Here is a 27,487-nt window from a genome sequence, read left to right as displayed (position 1 = left end):
CCCTGTTTATTAGCAAGGACACAGAGCTCTGTCATTTCTTCCAGTGTGTGGCAGAACCAGCACACATGTACTTACACAGTTATTTGAGGGAGGGGGGAAAAAAATAAATAAATAATTCAATCTGCTATATTTGGAAGCTTTACATCTCTGAGCCACCACACGGATAAATAATTTCCTCCCTGTAAGGTAAGAGGTAAGTAGAATCATTTCACATTGCTCATATTTTGGTTCGTCCAAGCAGAACACTGCTCCTCCCCTGCTTTCAGGTGCCAAATCCACATTTATTCCTAAGCCTGAAGAGGACTCAAGACACAAAGCAGTTTGGGCGCAGGTGCGCTTTCCCTGACCCAGCTTTACAGCCACTGCAGGGCTCTGTGACCCCGGCTGCCCACGGGAGCTCTGATCAAGGCACAGCTCCCACACCCCCCCGCAGCCCTCCAGAGCCCCTCCCCAGCCTCGTCACACAAAAGGGCACAGACACAACTTCACACCACTGCCAGGACATTTCAGCACTATCTCCTCCTCCAGCACAACTACAACAATCTGGCTCCTAATCTTTACTAGCTGGCATAGCGTGTCTACTAAACTGACAATGTCCACTAAAGCTACCAAATCAACAGTGACAAAAAGCAGTGGATGAACCCTGGTTTTACTTTCAAAGTGAGAAGATAAAGGAACTGTAACCAAAATTAAATTGTGTTTTCTTTTGTAAGACAGATCTGTGCTTATAACAAGTCTTTACAGAAGACCAATTACGGGTTTTTAAAAAGTAAACTTTTAACTTCCTTAGAAACCTGACATTCCTTCAGCAAATTTAAGTACTACTTGACCCTAATCTCCACTTCTCCAATGGACAGATGTGGGGGAAAAGCTCCCTTGTTTGAAGTACACCTGCTGCTGAGCTTCAAGAAATAGGGAAGAAGTCCTATCACTAATTTTCAGGCAAAAGAGAGATTAGATTTAATTTGAGAAAGAGTGAAAGAGTGGCTGAATGTAAGTGGACAATACTGTAATACACAATAGTCAGTACATTCACATAGTATGTAGTCAATACATTTTTTTAACTAAAAATGGCTTATATTTTTATTTTAAAATGTGCTCAAAAGGACATGCACAGATCTTCAACAACGCAGATAGAATAACAGTGTAAGCTCAAAAATAGTTCGAACTTTTGCTTAAAAGAATGCCAAACTGTATTTGCACCAGAAAGCAAGTTCCTGATTTATGCTGAAAACGTGGCCATGGCTTACCATCCCTTCCTCTGCATAAGCAATGTGTGAATCAAAATTTGGCATGTTCTGTGTCTCATGACAATTCAATTACATTTAGTGTGTAAATTATCATATTCATTGCCTTTAAAGTAATCCTCTTTGCTTTCTGCCAGAATCATCTTAACCTTCCAGCTGCACTGAGATAGTTCAATACTTCACTAATCCATCAATACTGAAACCCCAGAAAACAGCCTGAGATAGGGACAAGAGGTTATATTTTGGGAGATAAGCATTAAACATGATTTTTCTTATAAGAGGAAATATTTAAATATCTCCAACTTAGAAATTACACAGTGATTCCTGATAAAGTAAAAGCTAAATATGGGAACAAGAAAAAGTCTTCAGCACGAAAATACATCACTATGAAATTGAAGACAAGTAACTGCTATCCTGAAGTCTTATCAGTTTTATTCTGTGTTATCTCAGTGAAAGCAGTTAAAGATACAACACAAGTATGATTAAATTTACTAATTAAAAGTTAGCATTACAGATTATACAGGAAACAATGCCATCTAAGTTGAAGTTGACATTAATATATAGTCAATTAAGTAGTATGGAGAACTGATTTGAACTAAAAAATAGGGAAATATATTAGCAATGACCTGATGATAAAATCTCTCAATGATGGGATGCTGAACAGCACTTTCAAGTCCCCCCAAAAATCAGTCAGGCTTACAAGGCATAAGCAGTATGGTTAAAACTCTGCCCAGCAGCAATCATAGAATGACAGGTTGGAAGGGACCTCAAGGACCATCTAAGTCCAAGCTTTCTTGGCAAAAGCAGAGTCTAGACAAGATGGTCCAGGCACCCTGTTCAGCTGAATTTAAAGTGTCCAATCTTTGGGGATTCACCACTTCCCTGGGGAGATTATTCCAATGGCTGCTCTCATCGTGAAGATTTCCAAGTGTCCTGAATCTCCTCAGGAACAACAGACATAATGCAAACTAAAAACACGTAACACTATGCTCTGTTAATGCTAGACTACCTGGAAGAGACCAACTGCTATAAGTGACATTTAACAGCAAAACAATGGATTCAAGTAAAAATAAACACTACTAAAGAAAAAACAAGGTTGTGGCCTACAAATAGATGTAGTTAAATTCTGACTATTAGCAAAACTTCTGAAGGATCCTGCCCCTTACTCTTGCTTTCGTGCCATCTCCCTTCTGTTCCCCAGGGAGGAACAGCAGGTGTCTATGTAGGCACCCACAGACACCAGAGAATCTCGACCCAAAGACCCCCTATAATCCACCTAAAATCTGTAGGTCGGGGTAGGGAGAAAGTAAGGGGAAAAAAATTGACAATAATGTAATTTAGTATTCACTTAAATCACTGAGCTAAACACTGAGGATCCCTCTTGCAGTCCCTGCAGTAATTCAGTTTTCCAAAATAAAGGAGCACGAACTGGCAGCACTATCCCTTGTGTTTCCAGCAGTCAAAGAGGAGCTGAACAGCCTGTGACAGCCTGGCAGCACCTTGGCTACTCCTGGCTGGGGTGGCTAACACAGAGCCCGTAGTTACACCTGGCTTTTATCACAGCCTGGCAGAACTGAGCTGCTGCCAAGGGAGAAACAGCCAGAAGACAGTAAAACACTGGTCTTTCCCACAAAAAGAAAAGCCGCTGCTCTACAAGGTTTACTAAGTATCTGTATTTTGAATTGTTTGTCTAATCCTACATGGCTCCTAATCCTGTTCAGATACAGAACTGCAAACCAGTACGGCACAGCTTTTTTTAAAGTGATCACCATGTGCAATCCACTGAGCACATTATCTCCAGTCCCTGCAAAAGTAGTCATATGACTTACAGAAATGGTCTTTGGGGTTACTCACACTCACTAGAGATAGTCTCTCCAAAACAGTCTAAAAAATGACTAGACAGTATCTCACCTGGAAAAGGTAACAACAGCCAAGGACTAGCTCCCTCATCGAGGTAGTATGAAATGAGTACCACCAAGAGCCTCAGCGAGTTCCTTACGTTCGAGGAAGGTACGAGATACACTGCAGTGCTCATGTATCAGCAGCAGCATAATAAACTGCCTCTTACAGATGTGCCATAAATTTAAGAAGAATCATAGATTTGTTTAGGTTGGAAAAGACTTTTAAGATCATTGAGTCCAACCACTACCCCATCGCTGCCAAGCCCACCACAAAACAATGCCCCCAAGTGCCACATCTACCTATCTTTTAAATACCTCCAGGGATGGTGAATCCACCACTTCCCTGTGCAGCCTGTTCCAGTGCTTGACAACCCTTTTGGGAAATAAATCTTTCCTAATGTCCAGTCTAAACCAACCCGATACAATTTGAAGTTATTTCATCTCATTCTGTCATTTGTTACCTGGGAGAGGAGCCTGACCCCCACCTGGCTACAGCCTCCTGTCAGGGACTTGTAGAGAGCAATAAGTTTACCCCTTGAGCCTCCTTTTTCCCAGGATAAACATCCCCAGCTCCCTCAGTCACTCTTCATAGGACTTGAGCTCCAGCCCGTGTCACAGCTCCATTCCCTTCTCTGGACATGCTCCAACACCAAAATGTCCTTCTTGTCATAAAGGGGCCAAAACTGATTCCAGGATTCAAGGTGTGGCCTCATCAGTGTTGAGTACAGAGGGGCTATCACAGCCCTGGTCCTGTTGGCCACACTATTGCTGGTACAGCCCAGGATGCCATCGGCCTTCCTGGCTGACTGGGCCCACACTGGCTCATGTTCAGACACTGTGGACCAGCACCCCCAGAAGCAATGCCTCTTTCCATGGGGCTGAGGCTCAATATACTAAGAGCATCCTGTGCAACCTTATCCCAAATTCTGAAAAGAGATTTCTCCCCGTTTTTCTCCTTTCACCCACCATCGCTGTCTCTCCAACTGCAGAGCACTCTAAAAACCACCCAAAAATTTAAAGATGTTAATTTGTTTCCCATTACTTTACTAAAATTCTTGCTTGTTTGCACATTACACGTTCCATTGCACAAAGAAATGCACTGGCACAAACTCCTGTCTGCAGGCACTACCACCAGCTGCTACGCATCTACACATTCAAAGCACACATCAGAGCAATAAACAAAGTCTCTGGTCATAGCAGAAAGTCCCTTAAATACTCAGGCTGTTTATTTTCCTTCCAGTTCATTCCCATAAACAACGAAATAAAAGCCATGACGTACACCTAATAGTATTTTGTTCTGGGTACACGATGTTCAAAAGGAAGAATCTTGGTAAATGCCTGCCCATCAATACTAAACCTGCTCTGAACAAAAGGCATTAAGCATCATTTATTATACTTTCTCTTTCTCTTCATGCAGAGAACTTCTAAAACAGAGAACTTCTAACAACAAGTGAACTAGTTAGTTAGAAAAGCAATCCCTTTTACACAGCAACACTTCCTCAGAAGTACGTATTTCCAGAAGTTAACTGAGCTACATTTCTTCCCCCTTACACATAATTATATACTTTAAACAGTATGAAGTATTTAAAACTTATCACTAATTTGAAATAAGATAGAAGTAAAACAGCACAATATAAACAATTAAAGACCAGTACATAAAATTTTACACAACACTTTACCAGTCTTTAGACTGTCATTTTCTTCCCAGTCCTTGTAGAGCTCTGTTTTAGTCTTCATGAAGACTAAATATGGTCTCTTTGCTTCTAGACCATATTCTAAATCAGTTTATCAAAAATGACCAGGGGAAAAGTTCTCCTCCTCCACTTGCTGCATTTGTTCCACACAACTGAGCCACTTGACACGTGCTCCTTTCTCCAGACACAGCCCCTCTACAGCTCCATGAGCTGCAGGGACTCAAAGATGCCATTTGTTAATGCCAAGTGTCACGAAGGCACCACGCTGGTGTTCTCCAGCCCAGCCCACAGCCCTGCATTCCAGCTCATAATAAACAAAAGGATTTGAACAAACAGCCTCAGAGGCCAGGGCTCCTGTAACACATCACTGTTATACTCTTGGGCAAGAATTCTTAATGGTGTTTTCCAAGTGCTGCAGGAAAAGCATCTTACTGAAAGGACTTACTTGAAATGGGGCTTGAAGTACCCTCTTTCTGACTTATTACCTAAGAAACCATGAAATTAGGTAACTCTAAAAATACAGTTTAGATTTCTGTAACTGGCATTCCCTACATGCAGGATGGAGATTTTACATTATTTTCTTATCAAAACTCCTTTATTGCTCAAGATATATTGGGGACCTGAAACATCCAGGACATCAGGAATTGGCAAGAACGCTTTTGACGGTAAAAGTGCAAAAATTCAGGAGTAAAATTGGTAGAAATCATCTGCATCCTGAAAACCAGATCCCCATACCAAATATTCCAGGACAAACACACGAAGCCATTCTCCTGAACAGACTTTAGCCCTCACACATGCTCTCTCACACAGACATTCTGCTGCTGATGCCTGCAGCCAGAACCAGCCAGCTCCATATCCTAACCTAAGCAAGTCAGGGCACATACACTACCAGACACTTTGTGAAGCCAGCTGAAAGACGACCAGTGGCACTGGCACAGGTTACCCAGGGAAGCTGTGGAATCTCCATCCTTGGAGATATTCATAAGCTGGGCATGGTCTTGGGCAACCAGCTCTGCACAGCCCTGCTTGAGCAGGGGGTTGGACCAGATGACTTCCAGAGGTCTCTTCCAGCCTCAACCCTTTTGTTCTTGCACTCAGAGAAGTGTTAAAATGCCAGGAACAGGAGATCTGATCAAGTGTGTCAGACAATTCTTTTTTCCCCAGAGACTGAAAAAGGAACAGTTCCTTCAATTGTTTTAACCTTCCTCCCCATATCGTCCGGCAAAGCACCAAGCCTGGAAATGAGCAGCAGCTCCTTTGTCTTTACCACTGATTACTGCTCATGGATCCCACCCAAGCCCAGGTGTCAATAGTTTGGTCTCTGGAATCAGTATGAGTTTAGACTAAGCCAGTGCCATGTCCACCACCAGGTACATTTCCCTCAAAGGCAGCATTTTCTGACTGCTGACACACACAACAGCAATCCTCTTGCTACACAGAAATAATCTTCCACTTTGCTCATAACAGAACTACTGAACTGGTTTTGTAAAACCAACTACTTTCTGTTTCCTTATCTGTGAGCGTATTTGTGGTGAGGATGAAAAGAACTCACATAGAGTGAACACAAGCACTTTTTACAGGTTAACTCTCTCACCCCTTCACCACTTGAAAACAACCTGCTTTTTAATATCACTGCTGTTCTTCTACCACACACTACACCCAGGCAGCAATAAGCCATATTACTGACAGGTGTAGATAGATAGATAGATAGATAGATACACACACTATAGCTATACTAGAGATATCTATACTGGTATTTCTCTTATAGCTCTCAAGTTTAGCATGTCTGTTTTTGCGAGTGTTTTCAAATAGACTTACACAGAGAAAAGGTGTTTTGGCTTAACTGAAATTTCTCTCTATTTCAAAGAAAAGACAAAAGCTAAAAGATAGAGTAAAACTCTTTGAAAAACAATATATTGCACTATGCATATGAAAATCGATATATTGCACCAAAAAAGCCCATTGCAACAGCAACACACATGCACTCTCCCCCTAATACTAGCATTCAAAGTAGACCCAATTGTAGTTTTACATGAGAAATGGGTAAAAAATAGGAAAGTAAAGATTTAACTTCCCTGAAGAAATGTGACGGAACTCTCATCTTAATGAAAAATCAAGTTTCACTATGGCAGAACTCTTGCAGTTTTGCAACATCCCCTATGAGACACTGCACAGTCACCAATGGAAAATGGTCACTTCAGAAATTAGTATAATTAACTGCTACTAAAACCCCACTCAAATCAATTTTAAAGTGATCCCCAAAGGACTCAAAGCAAGAGCAGGGAAAACCAGGCAGCCCTGCTAAGTGATATTCCACGGAGGAAGCCTGTGTCAAAACATGAAATGGGAATTTAGGAGTCTATGTATTGCATAGAATTTAAATCAAATACTCTGTCTTGCTTTTAAGCAATGATGGACTAAAGGACTTACAGAAAGTCTACCAATATTAATCAATTATTGCAATATGTCTATCATTTTATTTTTAATAACATAGCCTTACTAACACCTTTAATCAATGGAGCAATGAAAGCAGAAAACTCAGAACAAACCAGCAATAAAACAGAAGAAGAACATATTCCAATAAAATACAGCTTGGCCATTTACTTAGTCCTAATTTGCAATTTGTTTTTCTGTGTGTTTCATGTAAGTAAGTACACCTTAAAATTAGATCACTCCATCAGCAATGCCTACACCTAACCAGCTGGAAGCTGCAGTTGGAATGCTCATGTCATCACCTCACTACTGAGCCTTATGCAAGCTCCCACAAGGGTTACAAAGTGGAGTGACAAGAGCTGGCAGGGTTCTACTGTAATTCCATTTTACTAAGTGTTGTGTGTGCAGTCATGGGCCAGAAGATAATTAATTTAATGAAGGTTAACATAATCAGCTGCAAAGCCAGAAGAAACCATAATTGCCAATTTGCAGCAAGCTACACTGAAAAGAGTAAGCCCAATTTTGAACAATACTCCTTTCTTGAAAGGAAAAGAGGACAAAACCAACGCACAACCCACCCTCCTGGCCAGAACTCTGTCAACACAACCTGAAACATTTATGGCAGCTCTTAGTAGACTTAAATGTAAAAACTCAGGCTGGGTATAATTTGGGGCTTGCCAGTATGTAAAGACTGGTCTGACTTGTGCCACAACTAGCTAATGTCTTATGTCTAAGCTTAAGTCATCCTTTGTTCTCCTCTTCCCAAGGGTGTAGCTGGTGTCTGGCCTTTTCATTACAATTTTTCTGTTTTCTCCCTGTTATGAAAGAGCAGCATTGTGGCCACAATGAAGTGGTCGCTCACCTACACGTTTGTCTTTCAGGAGATGCAAACACTGCGCTGAGCTCAGTCATGTCAGCCCTCCAAGCAGCTGTTCCATGGGTGATGGGAGCAGATCTGCATCCTGCTGTTCCAGGGGACACAGCAAGCCTTGTGTCTGTAACACGTTATAAGCCAGCAGCCATGGAACAGCAGAGACACAGCCTTCATGGAAAAACACAGGAGGTTTTCTACTACATGGAAATCATTTTATGGTCTTCCACCAAAAGATTACATTTCTCAGAACTCCTACTGTGGCTAGAACTGATCCCGCTGTAACATATAATCTGTTTCTTCTATGGCTCATGAGTATTACTCCCACACTTCTCCTGAAATCCATGACCTTTCCCAGCACCAACCCTAGCCTTTACAATTATGTCTTAATAAAATATGCTGCAAATCAGCTGCTGCAGTAAATGGTAAGATCAGACACTTGACCTCAGAAGCAGTATTGACAGATAAAAAGCAGGAGTATTTCAGGAATTTGACCCTCAACCTAACATTAAGTCAAGGCATCCTTTCACATCAATGGCTTTTCAGGTACTGGTTATGATTTTATAAGCAAATTTAGCTGGAAATGTCTTTTTTTTGATCCCTTGTACTTTAAAAGTATATTATGCTTGCAGTTCCCAGAGGCTTTTGAAAACCAAAATATCCCTTCTGTGCACTGACGCTGCTCATACTTCTTTTAACCATGACAGGCTACTAAACACAACAAGCAAAACGATCCTTCAGTAAGATTGAACATAGCAGTTCTCTGCAATAAATTTCTTCTTCGTTTTCCCAATGCCGTATATCAGGATGACATATAAAAATCTTTTTTTTCCCCCAGCAACATAAATCAAAAGACCATTAAAAAATTCTCTGAAATTCTGACATTATTTCCGACATAATTTCAGATTTCCTGTTTTGAACATCATAAGTAGTGCTGGAATATGAATGTTTTCACAGCAGTAAGATTTGCAGTATCAATTTGAAGAGTAAAATGGTTCTAATATTTTAGATTCTGACACAAAGCAGAACATTTCATAACAAGAGCTATTCTTCCCACGTTAACAGGCTTATATTTAAATAGTTGCCACACTGCACTAATTATGTTAAGTCTCCTGATTAATCATTTTTCTCTCTGCATTAGTCAAAACTAATGAAGCAAACAATACTTATATTTTAAAATTCAGCATTAATGATGTGAAGTCTATTCCCAGTTTAAAACATCACCAAGACAACACTCATACAGACTCCAGATAAAGTTTTTTAAAAGGAGGCAGCTCTTTTAATTTTTGAGGAACCAGTTCATTTCTTCTGTAGGGCTAGAGAAGCTACAACAGTTCTCTAGTTATAAAATTTCATCTATATTGGTATCATTTTATACCAGCTAAAATAAAAAGGTTTGTTCTTCTACACAGATGACCTTTGAATACACTGACATACCCACAGTCCAGCTCATCATTTAATTACACAGCCGATTTAACTGATTACAACAGGAAGAAAAGGAGGGTTTGTTTTTGTAATAGATGCTATTCTGCCACTTAACAAGACTCAAGAGCTCCAAGCCAGCTCAGAAAAACACCAGCTCTGACTCAAGGTGGCAGGAGTAGAACTTGAACAGCATCATGGGGACGGAGCAGCAGCTCCCCCGACCTGCCCAGTGCTCACAGCCTCAGGGCTGGCACCGAGTTGTTGCTCAGCTGAACAGGCACTACCCAAACCTCGCTGGCCCATGCATGAGATGGAAAAGGAAGCGTTCACAAACAAGCAACTGATGAGCAGCTGCTGAAACCACCAGCTTCTACTCCCCAGCTGCACATGTACTACCAGTCTACTTTTCTGCCTTCTCCTGGAAGACACAGCATGAAGCACACAGGGATGAGTCCTTGCCCACAAGCGTAAGAAAACCTCCCTGCTGCCTCTGTTCACACCTGAACCTGAGCCTCCCAGGTGCTGAGCTACTGCTCTGCCTTTCTGGGCACAGCGTCTGCACGGGGAGACCTCGGGATTCATTTTCACACTTTAAGTTCAGTTTCACCCCCATACACAGCAAGAAAATAAAACCTTGAATATTGTGAAAGTTGTGGCAGGATGAAAAAGCATTTATTGCTTTATTCCAGCAACAGCATGTTACATGAGTTACACTACTTACTACAGGCTGTTGGACAGACTGTTGTGATCCATACCTAAGAGTGTGGATCTCAGGCATCCCTCCCTCTACCACTGGGATACACTGAAGGAACCATCAAAATTCACAGTAACAGTGAGAGGAGCTGCAAGGCCTTTCTCTGTTTGACTTTAATTATCATCTTAACATACTTAAAGCATTTCACAAAAAAAAAAAAAAAAAAACTGAGTTACACACTACAGCTCAGTTCACCGTAGCTGAATAGCTTTCTTCAATTACTCTGTCTCTGAGCTATTCATCTTTAAGAAAATAAACATTTTAACTGCAGTAATACCTTAAGTACAAATAGGATCCTCTAAAGGAATCCTCTGAAAAGCCTGAATGGCACCAAGAAGCTCATATGACACTAAACCTTCTCTTGGTGGCTCTGTGGTAAGTTTGAGTAAGTCCACAGAAAGACATCAAGGTAAATTCAGATACCTGCCTGCTTGTATCAGTCATGTCTACACAGCACAGAGCTGCTTTGAAAAAAAAACCTGAATAACTGACTAGTTACAATATCTGTCATTCATTTAATTAAAAACGAAAATGACATTTAAGAGGGGAAAAATGCTGAAATCCCCTCTGAACATTTGAAATCATCTTAAGTGTCAGGCAGCAATAGATCCATGTTTTTTATATTTATAAAGCAGTAATAGGAAAGGCTGGAAGAGTAAGAGACAACCAGATGAAGGGTAAACAAGTTTGTCGAAGGGCAGCAGAAACAGGGGAAGTTTCTTCATCTTTGCTGCGAGAAAAGGAAGTTAGTGGTAGACAAAAAGGTTCTGTTGTTTTCAGTTTCGCTGATTGAGGGCTGGTAAACAAAACAAAGTAAACAGCCATGGCATTTCCCATGCAAAACAGGAATTAGGGCTTCCAAGGCTGTCCTGTGTGCCTGGTCCCAGCCCCAAGCTGAGGGAAAACCCAGCAGAGTGGCTGCAGTAAATCCCAGTGCCATACCCACCAAATCACAATCAGGTCACGTTCATACTGCTAATTAGCAATACCAGTATGAATTTGTTTGCTTCCATCTAGTTTGCATCAGTTAAAACCTTTGTCAATATAAAACAACTTCAGAGATTGGATAAAACACCCCAAAGCAGAGGAAAAGGAGGGAAGAAAAAAGATCAGCAACTTTCTGGCTGTTTATCTACAGAACACTGCACCAGTCAGAAAAACCTTCTGCCTTCGTTATATCCATCACCTTTATTTTTTTTGCTAGAGGAAACACTGAAGTAGATTTTAGATGTAATCTATCCCTAAAACTTAGGGCATTGTGACAAGAAAGGTCAGGGTTTTCTTTTTCCCCAACCTCTGACACCAGTTAAGTACAGACAACACTGAGATGTCAGCACCACTGAGAGGCAGGCACAAAGCCATAGCAGAAAAGGACCACAAAAGAAAAATGAAAAGGCATTTGTTTGAATAGTTGATTTTAAAGGACAGTACAGGCTAATCAGAATTTTCCAAAGAGATTATAAATGTCCTTCAAGTAAGAGAGCACAGCAAGAGACACCATTTGGCTCATTCTGTGGATACTCTGAAAACGTTTTACAAATATCCAGTGTTGACATAAGATGACAGTTATTAATTTATACTGCTGTTGCACAGAAACAGTAACTTTAATAATCAGTGCATTAACAGGCCTATCAGTAACACTTTCTTTTTATTGGCTTAGAGGAAGATGAACACTGAGGTACTTCAGTGACACAAACCCACCATCAAGTTTTCAATGCTACTTCTCTCAAAGTCAGTACTTTTATTTCAGTACCAATGCAAAAGGAAGAACTACAGACACATGCTGTGAATGCCTTAACAAGTTCCTACTGCAAAACAAACATGAGGTTAATTCTAGTCTAAGCCTTATACACAGGCATCAAGCAAAAAATCCATTTGTTTATGCTGAAGTCAATAATGCACTGAACCTACTAATGAAGATCTGCTTTATAACCACTACACTCTGTTAAAGAAAAAAGCCAAACCAAACGAAAACCACCCGTAACCCAGAAAAATCTATTTGTCACAGATTCTCATATCTCAGCAGAAAATTACCTGAAATTAAAAAAAGCAGTTTTAAACGAAGTACACTGAGAAAATCTACTTCATCTACACTGATGCAATACTTTGGAAATCCCTATTCCAGGTTACAAGCATTAGCTCTAGGACAATACACAAATAAAGCCTTTTATGGATTCCAGTCAGCCCATATAACCTATTTCACTCCCAGTAGATCACTTTCAACCTCTGCGAATTTCATATCCCTCACAGAAACAAAATCCACAGGAAGAGTCACGACTTGGTTGAGCTTGTAGAGCTGCACCTGGCAAACAGGGTCCTGTTCCCTGGGAAAAGCAGACCCACTGCAGAACCCTCCCCTAGCGCAGACATGACCCTCCATCAGAGAGAAGGAGGAACAGCACCAGCTGGGATTTAAACACAGATCCACCCACTGTCTGCTGTGCCTGTAGACAAGCAATGAAGATACTCAGCACTTTGGGGAGGGTTCAAGTTCTCCTTTGTGCAGCTTGAACAGACCAGGAGCAACCGGGCTGACTGGTTACCCAGGCATGAACCAAACATCACAACCTTCACAAGCCAACAGCTTGGAGCTCTAACTAAAACCAGCAGCTGCAGAGAGAAAACGTAGAGGTCAAAGCTCTACATATGCTTACATGGCCTTTAAATCCTCTTTTTGACTTGGGAGAGATAGACACAGTGGTCAGGCAGGAAACCTTCCCATGAGGTGTAATGCTCATTCTGAAATCCATTGACCTCACATGAAAGTTCAGCAAATTCATCAGTGAAATTTTAATCAGTGAAGTTAAACCCAAAATTACTTGCAAGGGAGAAAACATATTTTGGTTATGAATTGTGATTCCCTCTTACCACTGAAGACATTTCTTCAGCACGTGTTAAAATGACAACTTTGCATTTCTGATGTTACTACAAACACAGACAAAGCCTCTTCCTGAAGCAAGGAACTGTTATGCAGTAAACCAAAACCACCTCTGCAAAGGTATTCCCAAAAGGTCTAGCAATGGGATGGGAAATGAAGAGGATGAACATAATGAATGTTCCTTCAATTACAGAACTTTGGAAGGATAAGGAGCTATCACTCCAAGGGCTTCAAACTGGATGAAAATTCAACAGCCTCTCATCAACGCTTACCTCATCAGCAGAAGTAAAGCTGTCATCTGCTGTCACACAAGTCTGAAAGTGAATGAAAGTACCAAATATTTCTCCTGTTTTAGAGTTTTCTGCAACTGTTTAACGACAAACTTGTTATGACAGCAAGTTCTTGAAAGAATTTACAAACAACTCAGTCTCCCTTAAGGCTGGGGAAAAAAAAGAAGTATCATTTTCAACTTAAGTTTGTTTTACTATAATCCACACTAAAGACAGCAGCTTTTAGGGTGCATTAGTCATCAGTACAAACTTTACTCCACGTAAACAGTGAGCAGAATTTCTACAATTTCTTCTTCTCTAGCTCACTTTATTCCCTGGCAGAGAAAACTCCAGGGGTGTAACTATTGAACACTATATAATTACTCACACGTACTCTATTTCCAACACCCACTGTTTTGGAAGAGCTCACAAAACCTAAGCATTGACAACAGGAACAGTGGTTCACATTACTGTGGTAACATGTGCCATAAATGTAGAAAAACAAAAGCATCAAAGAGTACTTTGTTCATGAGGTACAAGAGGCTGCTTAATCCCAGGGTAACAGTCAGGCCACCTCAGACACGTTGTTGACAGGTTTCCCTGAAAAATGAGTCAGCTGCATGCCCTGGGGAAGTTCTCTCTCAATTAAAACAGTACCACAAACAGTCATTATTCTTCAGGTGCTATTGAGCCCAGGTGATGTTTCACTGAATCACCAGCTCCAACCCAAACTACGTCACTTTTTTTTCAGATAAGCAAACAGGATTTTAAGCAAAGGCACAAGACAAAAAACACAGATTTGCAACTCAGCTGATCAGGCTTTGCTAAATAAATAAAAAAAACCTTTGAGTGAAATACAATGAGAGGCTCCCCCTGCTTGAGAGGTCCAAATCTATTCCGATGCTATGGATGCAGGTGAAGGCTGCAGCACTCAGAGCTCCAGGGCTGATAGAAGTACAGCCCAAGCACTGCTTGGACACTGCAACCTTCACCCTGACACACAGCGAGGCAGTGACCTGTGTAATTGTTTTCCGGTAATGTAACACCTTCTGAGACCTGAGAAGCAGAGCAGCGACAATTCAGAAGTCACACCTAATGACAGTACAAATGCAAACAACAAGAAAAGAGGATACAGAAAGCAGGGGTGGAGGTGGGGAGGAAGTGTGATGTTTTAGGTAAGGAACGACATTCTAAGAGGGTGATGTATAAAATTGCTAGAATACATCTAGCTGTCAAGTTAAAGCATGCAGGGATGATCATCAGTAAAGGGTATGGGATTACAACATTCCATCAAATCTGAGTACCAATTTTCCCACCATCTTGCACCTGTTTTCCTCCTTCACACCTGTATATTACATCAGCACTATTTGGTATCTCTCTGCTTACACAAGCAATGCTGAAATGAAAGAAAAAAAAAAAGTTTAAAAAGAAAAACCTAAAGGAAAATTCATGGAGGCAGAATATGGATGCAAATCAACTGCACATTCTTGGAAAGACAAAGAAGAAACAGAAGAAGTTGGAGAGGAACAGGCTGTGGCACAAGTTAGTGTGAAGGGTCTATGAACTCCAAGTAACTTTGAACAGCAGTTATTCTCCAACACAGAACTGAGAGTTGTGAAAAACTTATCAGCACAAAAGGAATACAAATACAGTATAAATTAGCTTATTTTTAAAAACTTCATAGTCCCCTTTTAGGTAGTTCCAAGTTATAAGGATATGAGGATATGACACAGGGAGCTGCCATATTTATAAGCTACTGGGACGGTGTGACTGCCTGATACAGCTGCTACACGGCCCCTTCAGGGCAAGCAAGGCAAATTTCTTACTTCTTACACCACAAACTCAGTGAAATGGTATGTCATTACTAGTCCAATATCAGGCAGTTCCCTGATAAATCATTCAGCCATCAGTATTTTAAGTTCAAGCTTCTTAGCTCATATAAATACAATATCAAATATTTACAGCCTTTCACGTAAGACTGAAGGATTTAGCCCAAATTTTAATTGAAGGACTTTTCACATTTGGCTCAGAATGAAGAATGCTTGGGAAAAAAGCTCATCTGCAGGATTTTTAATTGTGGAGGAAAAAAATAATTTAAAGTTATAAAAGGCCTGAAATAGTGTTCATGTTACAGCAATTCTGTAATGTCTTTGTATTAATATAAATTATTCCCAACTATGAAGCTCTAAGACTTCTTTTTTTTTTTAGTTTTTAATTGGAAACAAATGTTTTCCTACTAATCAGAAATCTGAGCTCAACTAATAAAAGCTGCATAACAGATAAAAGGCTGGTAAAAATAGGTTTGAGAGGAAAAATAAAAGATATTGCAGAAAAGTTGCTTTAAGTTAAAAAGGAATCAGAAATTTCCAGGGCAGCTTAGTCAAATAAACAAAGCCCAGACCAAACTATTAAATGACAATTCTACAGAAGCAGGAGTGATTCAGATACGTCAAATAAATGTTGTTTCTCCTTGTCCACCTGCCCCCTGCAATCACCTCACATTCAAGTGTATTATTAGTTCTAATTCGATTATCTCTTCTCCAAGCTCCTTAGATCTTGAAATTATATCATAGCTAGGATGCAAGGGATTATTTGTTGAGGTTTCCTAATGGTAGCAATTACTTTAGAATTTCTAACACAAGTCAAAATTGCTCAAAAAAAGTCCACTGGCATACCAATAAATACTGTTTCAAAACCAATTGCTACACACCAGTATCTGGAAATGCTACAAAGCTTATTAATTTTTTAAATTTTTTTTAACACGGACAGATTTTACCTAGGAGTGCATTAAGGGGGCATAAAGGAAAATGCAGGAGGACATCAATCAGACACCCAGTCCTGGATTTACAGTGCTTGTTGACCACAACTTTGCTCTTTGTCTCCAGCCCTGCTGGAAGTTACTGCTCTGGGCAGAGCTGATAAACAACATCATGTGAGTGCACTGCACCCCACGGCAGAAAAACCCAGCTGCTGAGTTTGCTCAGGCTGCCATCACCAGCAGCTTCAGGGAACCTGGACTGGGGAGAACTCGCAGGAACTGAGGCCTGTAAAGTTTAAGTCTGTCCACATCTTCCATGTTGCTGTAGTGGGTTGACCCTTGGCTGGCTGCCGGGTGCCCACTGACCAGCTCTCACTCCTCCTACTCAACAGGAGAGGGGGAGAAGAAAAGAAGAAAAAGCTGATGGATCAAGATAAACAGGGAGGTCACTCACAAATTACCCTCATGAGAAAAACCTACTTGGCATGGGGAAACCAATTTACTGGCAATTAAAAATAGTACAGGTCAGTCCGTAACACTTGTTTTTTGCTGCTCCTTAATCCTGACACTTGTTCTCATTCTCCAGCATGGGGTCCCCCTCTGAAGGGATACAGTCCTTCACAAACTGTTCCAGGGTGGGCCTTTCCCATGAGCTGCTGTTCCTGCCAGAAAACCTGCTCCTGGCGTGGGCTCTTCTTCCAGGGCTGTAGTTTCTGCTCCAGCATGGGCTCTCCACAGGCTGCAGCTTCCTTCAGGGCACATCCTCATGCTCAGTGTGGGGACTCCAGGGGCTGCAGGTAGGTCTCTGCTCCCTCCGTGGACCTCCATGGGCTGCAGGGGCACAGCTGCCTCACCATGGTGTTCTCCAGAAGCTGCCAATGAAATCTCTGCTCTGGTGCTTAAACACCTCCTCCTGCTCCTCCACTGACCTTGGGGTCTGCAGAGTTGATTCCCCACATATTTTTCTCTCTCTCCTCTCTCACAACTGCTGCACTGTGGTTTTTAGCATCTCTTAACTATCCTATCTCAGAGGTGCCAGCAGCTTCACTGATGAGCTCAGCTTTGGCCAAGGATGGGGCTGTTTCGGAGCAAGCTGGGTCTGGCTGTGTCCAACTCAGGGGGCAGTCCCTGGCCTCTTCTCACACAGGCCACCTCTGCAGCCCCAGCTACCAAAACCTTGCTCTGTAAGCCCAATACAGAAACTCTGCCTTTAACTTAGCACTTAATCTCAAGATGCAGAGCACATAAAAACCCAAGTCATAAATGTCAGTCTTCAATGCTTTGGTACACAATCTCTTGATCCCCTTTCTGCCCCTGAAATACCAAGCCTACCAGAAATTCCAGTTATTTCCAAGAAAAACCTCATTAGGCTATTCTATCCAATGCCAAGATCATAAATCTGGGATAAAAGACTCCTGATGTTCCACGCAATCCTATAAATAGCATTTTAGTCTAAATTGGAAGAGCGCTTTGGCGCAAAGCTCCAGATCATCTCTATTTACTGTTCTCCAGTTTGTGCTGGGAAGCAACTTAGAAGTATGCAAAGCTGGATTCCTTCCAGGTTCTACTATCTGGGAGATGCACTCCTACCTCCAAGTTACAGTCTACCCAAAGGATAAGGTCAAGGTTTGATCTACTTTGGAAAAAACTGCCAAATGCAGAGGAATGCTGAATTCCCAGCTTTCCTCTCTCCATCTCTGCCTCCAATGCCACGCTCCCTGCCAGCATGGACATAGTCCATGAGCCACTGCTATGTTAAATGCCCAGCCCGGGCCTCAGCACAATTGTCCTTTGATTTGCCTAAGTATATTTGCTCATTCCTCCTATAAGAGCTTATCTGCACTATTTATAGAATGGCTTTACATTCTTATTAGTTGCCAGACAATGATTTTTAATACATGTTCCATCACTACAAATACTCCTCTGCAAAGTTTTACACATTATGTAAAACAGGCAATTATCACTGCACAGATTAGAAGGTCATTCCAACGCCTATAAACTAAACAGTAAGTGGGAACTGGAGTCTGCATAGCTTATTTTTTTTTCACCTATAGATTTGGCAAGCTCCAGACTAGCATTCATCCCACGTACTTCAAAACCTAGCCAGGGTACTAATTCACAGCACAGAATTGACAAAAACATATCTTTGATTTGTGCAATGTGTGATCCACACTACAGTCTGCGAACACAACATTTTCTTTTACCCAGTGATGTGACACGGTGGCTTCAAGACTTGATGCAGCTGCAGCATAGATGGGAAAATTTTTCAAAACATTTAAAAGTCTTTTCAATGTACAGCTGTCATCAGAAAAAGGAAAGGATTAGTCAGGTTTTTCCTTTATAGAAGGAGAAAAATTAGGACACAGAGCAATGGTGCAGCCATTTATATATCATACAGCAAAGTGCAACGCCTGAAATCAACAGTATATTGCACACTGGGGAGCCCTGGAAGCATCCCAGAAACACCCAGCACTTGAAAGTGATGAAGAATTGTTCCACCAATCCAAACAATGTGACTTTAAATGAAACAGAAAATATTTCTCCAGGCGAGATCACAGCATATTCAAGTTACCAAAGTCCCTTCATTAGCACAAACAGTATTTCCTTTTCTGTCAGCAAGAGGAAGTCTCAGATCAAGTCTCAGATCAAGGCATTCCAGTTGAGACCTATGAATTGCACTATAACCTTTCCCACTCAAAAATGAGGTTTAGCAACAAAAGCTTCACTTCCATTCTAAATGTGACAGGAATCAGTAAACCAAAATTACTAATTAAAACTCTGAAGGATCTATTTCTAAAAAATAAGCCTGAAACTCAGCCTTAACCTCTGTAAGATACTTCTGACTAACTGCAGATAAAAAAGGGCTTGGCGAGTCCCCCGTAGTCAAAATACTGTGGGGAAAAAATTCACACATAGTGATATGGTGAAACTTGCCTATTCACATTCATATTCCCCTCCAAATGCTTATTCATCTTGCTTGGTATATTAGGTAAATCTCAAAAAAAAAGTCTCATCGAAAAACTAGGAAAAGAAAAAACAACTGATTTCCCCTTCAGTTTCCAGGTAATAAAAATATTTTCCAGTCAATAAATGCAGAAAGTTTTGTGCAATCTGATTTGCCCACAAGATTTACAGGACTCTGCTATTTGCTTTTGGAAAAATAATAAGCAGAAAGGTTACATTTGAACACTTCATGTTCAGATGTAACTGGTGCTTGCAGCCATCACACCACTATAACATGAATGCTAAGAAAGAGATATTTGATTTTTAAATCCTTTAATAGAAACCTATTTTTCAATGATGAATTAAAGCACAGGGAAATAAGGAGATTGCTTTTCCTAGTATTCCACTTACATTTCATTACTATCTGCATTAGGCTGTAATAGTCCTATGGCTAATGTGCCATAGGAGTGGAGCATCCAGATTGTGATAATGTGCTGTTCAGAAAGCACAACAGTGCCAGACAAAAAAAATCACTGTTAAAAAAAGAAAAAACAACACACCAAACAAACAACAAAACCAATTACCACACACACAGTGGGAAGGGAGGGAAAAATATCAACTGCAGCACACAACTTTCACTCCCCAAGGATGTACGGTTTCAACCGTGTGCGTCAGGATGATACCTGGCTTAAAAGCTACAAACCCCTCAAGGTCTTCAGAACACCCTGAGACTAAAGGAACAGTTAAATCCTATCTTTCAGAGTTATTGCTCAAACTGGCAATTCCATGTGAAGCGTGCACTTGAGCTGTTCCCAGTGGCGGTAGAGAACACCTTCAATGCAGCAGTGGTATCAGGCAAACAAGAGTATCCAAAGTCCACGAGCTGAATACCGATGAGATTTCCCACATGGACAGAACCTGCTCACAGGAGCTGTGGCCAGTCAGCCCAGACTCATTTTACACCAAAGCCCACTTGCACACATGGAGCCCTCATGGCTGGCAGGTCCCAAGATTTATTTTTGGGGGGCGGAGTAAAGTGACCGTGACACCTGACACAGGGGTCGTGCTCTTCTCCTGGAGAGAAGTGTGCACAATCAAGTGCCTGCACATCTACTTCCTTTCATTTGTTTGAGTGTGTTGATATGTAATAATGCTATAGAAAATAACAGCAGGGGGAAAAACCTGCATCACCTGGGACATGATGCAGAAGGGAGTAGAATCTGTTCCTTGAGGAAGTAATTTTCACCAAGGACCTGCCCCCTCCAGGTACTGCTAAAAATGCTTTGTTAGCTTCTTTATTAGCAAGGAGACAGCAGCAGTCTTGGGCATCTGTGTACTTATTTTCTCATTTCCACCAAGAATTTAATTAACTGACATGAATTAAGTTTTCTGTTTGATCTGGAAATTCAGTTCAAATTAACATTTTTATGGATAGTTTAATACTAATGCTGAAAGATAATTTCCTTTAGAAGAAACTGCTTGGACTTACAACCAGAAGGACGAAATAGTGGAAACTAATCCACTGAAAAACCAATATTTTTATTTGCTGTTAGACAAGATTAACTAAAAAAAAAATTGCTTTGATAGCTTATTAGAGAAAGCTGGATGCTTTCCCTACAAGCTGTACCAAAAGATCTAAAAGCTCAACAGGACAAAAATACTTTGAAGAAGCCAGATAAGATGTCCAGGGAAGTTGTGAAATGTCAATATACACCAAAGCACTGTCTAAGCCACCCAACTGCTATAATTATCTGTTGTAGAAAATGTCCAGCTGGGACCCTGTCACTTTGAAATATTCACCACATTTTAAGTTACTGAAAACAAACGGGCAAAGTTATTAGCATTTATCTCTGCACCATTGCTTAATCGTATCCACTGCAATTTAACAAACAAAACTGTAACCTTTTTAAGCTTTTTAAATAAATTCTGTGCAAGCTTCCTAACTAACAAACATGGACATTAGCATTCATATTTAAGATTGGATTCCAAATTCCATAAGCATGAGGATAAAAAACTGAAAACTTAAGAATTTAATGCATTAAAAAAAATTAGATGATCCCTCATTGCTTGAAGTGTGCACATCTCAACAGCACATGATGTGTTACTACTTGCTCATGTAAAATAACATCAGCATTACCCTTTGACAGTCAATAATAAGAAAAAAGTTGTACATGCTTGAAACAGCATATGCACAATTGCCATCCTACCAAAAATCAAGATCAGAAAAATACGTTTGCCTGAATTATGAAAATGGAAAACAGAGAATGAAGCTTGTTTTTCTAGATCCTTCAGGCAGAACTTCCCGACCTTCTCTCAGAAGTCTCCAAATGAAAACTAAAATGTCTTATTTGTAAAATTCACACATTGATAGAAGCACAAGAGCCAGTAGAGAAGGAAAGGCACAGGACACAAACACCTTTTTGCCATGTTCAGATCCAGGCTTGAGATCTTGGCTCTACTGCAAACATAGTGGACAAACGCCTCAGGCAACACAGCATCATTGTCACAGCTGGAGTATCACTGAAACCAGAAAGCCAAATACACTCACCCTACCAGCTCGAGCTCAAAACCATGCAACCCATTAATCTTCCCAAACGTTAAGCAAAAACTTGAATGAATCATTAACTGTCCTCTTCTTTCAAGGAACCTAACAGATTCACTTTGTTTACAGTTGCCCCTTCCACCCAGCTGCCAGGTCCCTCCTGCTGCAGTGAAACCAGGCCAGAGTTTGCAGATCCCCGCACACCACACACAGCAAGTCAGATCAGTTTCAGTGATGCCAGAACAGCTGTGCTGATGTACACAGAACTGAATTTCTGTCCCATCTAGCAGAAACATCACTGCAAACCTGTTGTGCTCTTCCCTATTGCTCTAACTGCACTGTTCCCTACTTTTCCTCCTTTTTCAAACCTACTTGTATAGGAATATTTTATGTTAAGCTCCCACATTTCCCATGTGCTACAAATAAGAATGCTAAAATTTACTTCAGGAATATTGAGAATATTACGGTTGAGAATTCATGGGTTTAGGGCCACACCTTCCCAAAAATAACCCCAAGACACAGTGGAATAACAAGTCATGGTAGGAAGCTGAAGATGAGTTGCCTCTTCTGTGCTTACCTGCTTGTAAATTAGCTCACTTCAGGTGACTAACATTACTGCACAAATAGAGAACAAGCAGTGCTTCTTATCTCTGTAGTTCCTCCATAGGTAAATGAATTCTAGCTATCTGTATTAATTTTGTTATGCCACAGACCAATTCCCAAGATCCAACATCTACAGACTTTGTTTAATGATGCTACCTACCTAATAACCAAATACGCAGACACTAAAGTAAGCCATTAACAGCTACATATGGTGAAGCAGTACCAGGACCTTTCTTAATCACTGCAACGGGCATCACACAAAGGAGAAAAATAAAATTTCAAACAAAGTACAAAGGCAATAAAATGTCAGGATAATAAATTCAACAGAAAAAGCCACAATGTATGTGTATCCCATGCAAGTTACGACTACTTAAAGTGAGACATAGCAAATGCCAGCCACAGAAAGAGAGTCTTTTAGGTAAAAACACTCTAGATGAGTCACTGTGTCCAGCTGTGCAGTGATCCAACTGTATTATTATTTGCTTGTGTCTGTATCATCCTGAGGTGAATTCCTCACATTCCAGCAGAACGAAGTCCCACCAGCATTTTGCACTAGCCTCACCCAGTGGGAACACTGAAAGAAGGTTGTCCCCATGGATTCAGTCACACCCCACTGCTGGCTCCTCCTTGGAGCTCACAAGCACCTCTGTGCAACTGCACCAGCAGCTGGATTAGTTAAACTGATCAAGGTTACAGGAACTCAACAAGAACAAAAAGTACCATTTCCCACTCCAAACCACTGCATGGCTACACAAATGCAGGTGAAGCACTGTGGGGATTTGAACTGGGATGAAGACGAGAAGTGAGCAGCAGAGACAAGGCAGGAGCAGTCATTTGTGTTGGCACTAATTATTTGTGAAACCACGGCTGAAACTTTAACACAAATAATGTGAGAAGAACTGCTGAAATACAGTTACATTTTGTCACACTGGTAGAAACTTAGCCACGGTAAATTATGAATTGAAGCTGTGTACATGTACTGATGAGCTGCAGACTACAATACATTATCTTGACTGCTGCGGGCAGAATTTCATATTTAATGACAAAAAAAAAAAAAAAAAGACATTTAACTCCCTGCTTGCAGCTCACTGAAGAGCTCGTTAACTTTTATTAACTTGGCTCTTCCAGCCAGTCTCCTTTAAAAACTGAAGTAATTCAAGGACAGGTCTATGAGTCTAGAGAAACCTTTACTTCAAATCCAGCACTTACCAGTTAAAATACTCAACCTGGATTATAACAGTATTATATGAAGAAATAAAATAAGAAATTCGGGTAACCCTGGAGCCTCCCATAAGGGGTAAAACTCTCAGCCTTCCATGCAAAGTTGTTACAACAAACAGAAAAACCAAGGGATTGAAGAAAGTTTCCCATATTTCCCTAGATGCCTCAAGGGAATGCATTTGATTTGAGCACACTTTTCCCCTACTATCACCAAAGGTAAAGAGAAAACATCACAACTACTTTAGGTGGGACCTTTATTTTATTTTCTCCATCTTGCAACTAATCATCTTAGTCCATGCCCAGAGAAACAAACCGAAAAAACACTGCCCATTTTTTGTCAAGTCTAAGTCTGAAATACAAGGTACCACCACAGTACTGTCTGCAGTGAATCCAGGCAGTAACTTCCCAAGTGTCATTTACTGCTGGAGAATTTAAATGTAGTTATCCTTGACTGGTCCAAAATTTACACATCTTGTAGGCCCAAACAGTGCAGTGACCAAACATATGCCTCCTCTTGCATTCCATTAAAAAAAAAAAAAAAAGTAATATCAAACCAAAGTTTTCTCTCAGATTTCTCTCTCTCACACTGAAATACTGCATTCCTTTTTAATTCTGTGATTTCAATTTAGTTGTCCCATCTGCTAGAAGTGTTTTAATACAACATCTCTTTTTATATCCTAACATCAAGGTGATGTTGCCAATTAAGTTCTGCTGTAGCCATCTGTAAGAGGAAGAAGGGAGGAAAGAAGTAAACATGAGTATTTCTTCATTAATTTTAAACAACTTGGATTTCAACCACGATCTTAGTGATGGAAAAAAAGAAAATAATTAGTACATTTATATTCTACATGGATTTCTCTAGGAAAAGTAACATTTGAACTATTTTTAAAATTCAGGAAGGTTTCACATCTCATTAAATGTTTGGCTTCGAATTAGAATGCCTGTCAAGAGAATTTTATACTGGCATGATTTATCATTTTATTCAACACAGACTTTCAATTTCACAAATAAAATAATGGCAACTTTTAAAATTTCTTCACAACTTCACATTCACCTTCAAACTTACAGAGCACATGAAGTGTTACCCTCTGACAATAAATGACTAATGGTAATTTTTTCCTCTAACGAATCGGATATTATCTAAATATGGTAAGGGTCTGGAGTTTCCTTTAGTTTCCCAAAAATTCAAACAATAAACTCTACACACTCAGCTTCACTGCAATTAGAAGACTATGGAAAACAATCATAGAACATTTTTCCTAAAAAAATTGAGTAATTCAATTTTTAAACAGCACAAGATTAAAAAAAGTATGGAAATGTGAGACATTATAAATCAAAACACACTGTTCAGCTCACTTCATGTGGTCACTAAGCAAGCCTCCCAGGCCTACTGGAGGATTTTCTGATGTTAGCCTCAACAGTCAGACTGAAGACAAAACCAGAACCGCAGGTCTTGCACTGGGAGACAAGGTGGATACCCATGCTCACACTGCCTAACTCTTTGAAGGATTTAGTCTTGTAAAACACCTATTTATCAACCTCTTATGATACAGAAAATTAAATTTAATTTAACTTGTGGCATAGGTCACAGCCACAATGAAAACAGACTAGCCCATGAAAAAGCAAAATTAAATTCCACAATTCTGTCAGACTGTTGAGCTACCCCATTAAATCCACATTTCAACCCATGAAGCATTAGTAATGGGGTTCTTTTAAATGGCATTCTGCAGGAATTTCTTCTGCAGGGATTGAATTTTCATCTCCATAGTAGCTGTGCTTACTGCAGGCCTTATAACAAGCTTCTGATGTAGAATGATGGATGCAAAAAGACACTCTCTTGGCTATTAACTGTGCTTCTAAGCCTCAGTCTGAAAATAAATCTTGGGAAAATTGGAGGGCAGAAGAATCCTTTCCCCCCCCAACCTTATGTACTACTTATAAAAAGTTACATGGTTAGGACCTTCAGTCTTAAAGAAGTTTTTAACTTGATACTATATATGAAAATGCAATTAATACACTGTGCTCCTTTGTAACATTTACCCCCCAAGAAATTATATTCTAACTAAAACACTTTTTCAAGGGAAAGAGGAGGATGCACTTGAGGAGTGGGATTTAAAATCTTTACAGTTTAGTAACACCAATTTGAAAACACTTTGGTAAACATAAACACTTCACACATCATCCCCCAAGTCTCAATGGATTCACCTCACATTCACAGTGGGCTTCCTAGTCTTTTACAAGTCCATTTTTCTCTTTACTGAAAACAATACTGAGAATTAGTCATTTCTGCAGAATACAGCCCTTCACGTACACCAGATGCCTAATGTTGCATGGTGTGAAGAAAAAAACCTAATGTCTACTCAAATTACTGTATTTATCACCAAAATCTGTCAGCATTTTGCAGCTTTTGTAAATGTTTTCTTCAGAATACTTGAATGGTTTTTAATGTTAAGATCTTAATATTGCTTGTCAAAATGCAATACCAGCTTCTAGAAGAGCTAGCAGCTAATTAGCTCAGTTAGTAGCAGCTTGAGATACCACCCAAACAATGACCAAAATTAATGCTTTTTAACAAGGGAGTAAAAAAAAACAGGAAAAAAACCCTCAAAGCTTTAGAACTGAGAAAGAGCACTTCCTCATGTTTTTCAAAGCTTTCCCTTTCAATTCCATTGAATCTGTTCCTAAAAATAAGTATTTTTAAGGGTTTTGGTGTTACATCTTTTTGAACAGTTCTTACAGTAGTTCTATAAAAGTCCTGCCTGGCTAGTGAGGTACGTGCAAAACAGACAAGCAGAACTTCTGCCCCTTCGTCCTTCTCTGGGAGCAGCACAAATCAAAAATGAACAGTGAGCAGCGCTGAGGTCAAGTAATTCACTGGGATGAAATTATACAACTCTTGGAGAGGATGTTCAACCAATCACTGCAGAATCTAAGGAAGTAATTAGGAAGCTTGCCTTTTTTTCTTTCAGTATAAAAGGGTAACAGCTGAGCCCAGTTCTACCTTCACTCCTTTTGTTTACTTACAGAGGTGTTTCATTAACTGACTTGTTACAATTAGAGCAGCCTCGTGTTATTGATGAGTAGTTGGAAATAAAGGTACTTGCCTATAGCCACACATTACACATAAGGGCAGAAAAATGACACAGTAACGGGCAAATGCCGTAAATCTTAAATTATTCATAACCTATTCAATACAAAATAAACTGGTCCTAGAAAATTACTTCTAATAAGAAAGGAATTAAATTTTTAAGTTATCCCCACAAATTATTTAGTTCTTCTACAAACCCAGTATTTAGCAGTTGCAAATAATTAAGATGTGAAAGACAAAATAAGTGTTTAATCAGTTCCTAATTAGATACATGTGCCAGATACCACAAAGGATGGCACTACTTTAGCAAAGAAAAAACAAATGTTCAACACACTGAAGTAAACAAGAACAGCATTTAACATCAATAATTTCAAACAATCATTGATTATCTCAAGCCGTTTTTTGTAAACTTGCAAGAGGCATTTTGGATTTTGAAGTTAATTGTAATCTAGAAATAATCTAATTGTAAAACCTAACCAGCAGTGCAGCTGTGTACTTCCAGTCTCGTTATTTCCACAAGCCTATTTTTGCTCTTATTCTCATTTAGAGCATTAAGACTCTAAAAACTATTTTGATGGGATTACACAGAATACAGCTGCTACTTTCACAACCTGAGCTCTCCTGACAACAAAAATGCTTTTACCACAAAAACAGAAAAAAGGGGCAATCTTTAGTACAACAGTAACAGTCACAGATGCCGACAAACTCAGTTATCACCATAATAAACGTCACTGGGGCTCTCTTTGGGAAAGCTGCAGTTGCAAAAACGATAATAATTAGGCTTAATATAGTTCTACGCCAAATTATGGCAGCTGTACATGCTACAACAAAGAACATTTTTAAGTATCAAGTATGCAATT

General features: G+C 40.1%; 1 protein-coding gene across 7 annotated transcripts in view; it reads right to left on the bottom strand.

The window, feature by feature from the left end:
• LOC121673342 (USP6 N-terminal-like protein) overlaps positions 1-27,487 on the bottom strand; it is a 112,416-nt gene that overhangs the window by 61,620 nt on the left and 23,309 nt on the right. The window contains exon 1 of one of the 7 annotated variants that reach the window (XM_042046567.1): positions 4,828-4,995. The exons of the other annotated variants lie outside the window; for them this stretch is intronic. Coding sequence (XP_041902501.1) covers positions 4,828-4,885 — 58 coding nt within the window. The 5' untranslated portion in view covers positions 4,886-4,995. Of the gene's footprint in view, positions 1-4,827; positions 4,996-27,487 lie in introns of those variants that run through there. 7 annotated transcript variants of the gene reach the window in all.

Source organism: Corvus kubaryi, unplaced genomic scaffold (assembly GCF_017639235.1).
Source record: "Corvus kubaryi isolate FWS band 111438036 unplaced genomic scaffold, C.kubaryi_AGA036_p1.0 65361, whole genome shotgun sequence".
NCBI classification, from domain to species: Eukaryota; Metazoa; Chordata; class Aves; order Passeriformes; family Corvidae; genus Corvus; species Corvus kubaryi.
Note: the sequence above shows the minus strand (reverse complement) of the source record. Positions and strands in the feature narration are given on the sequence as shown.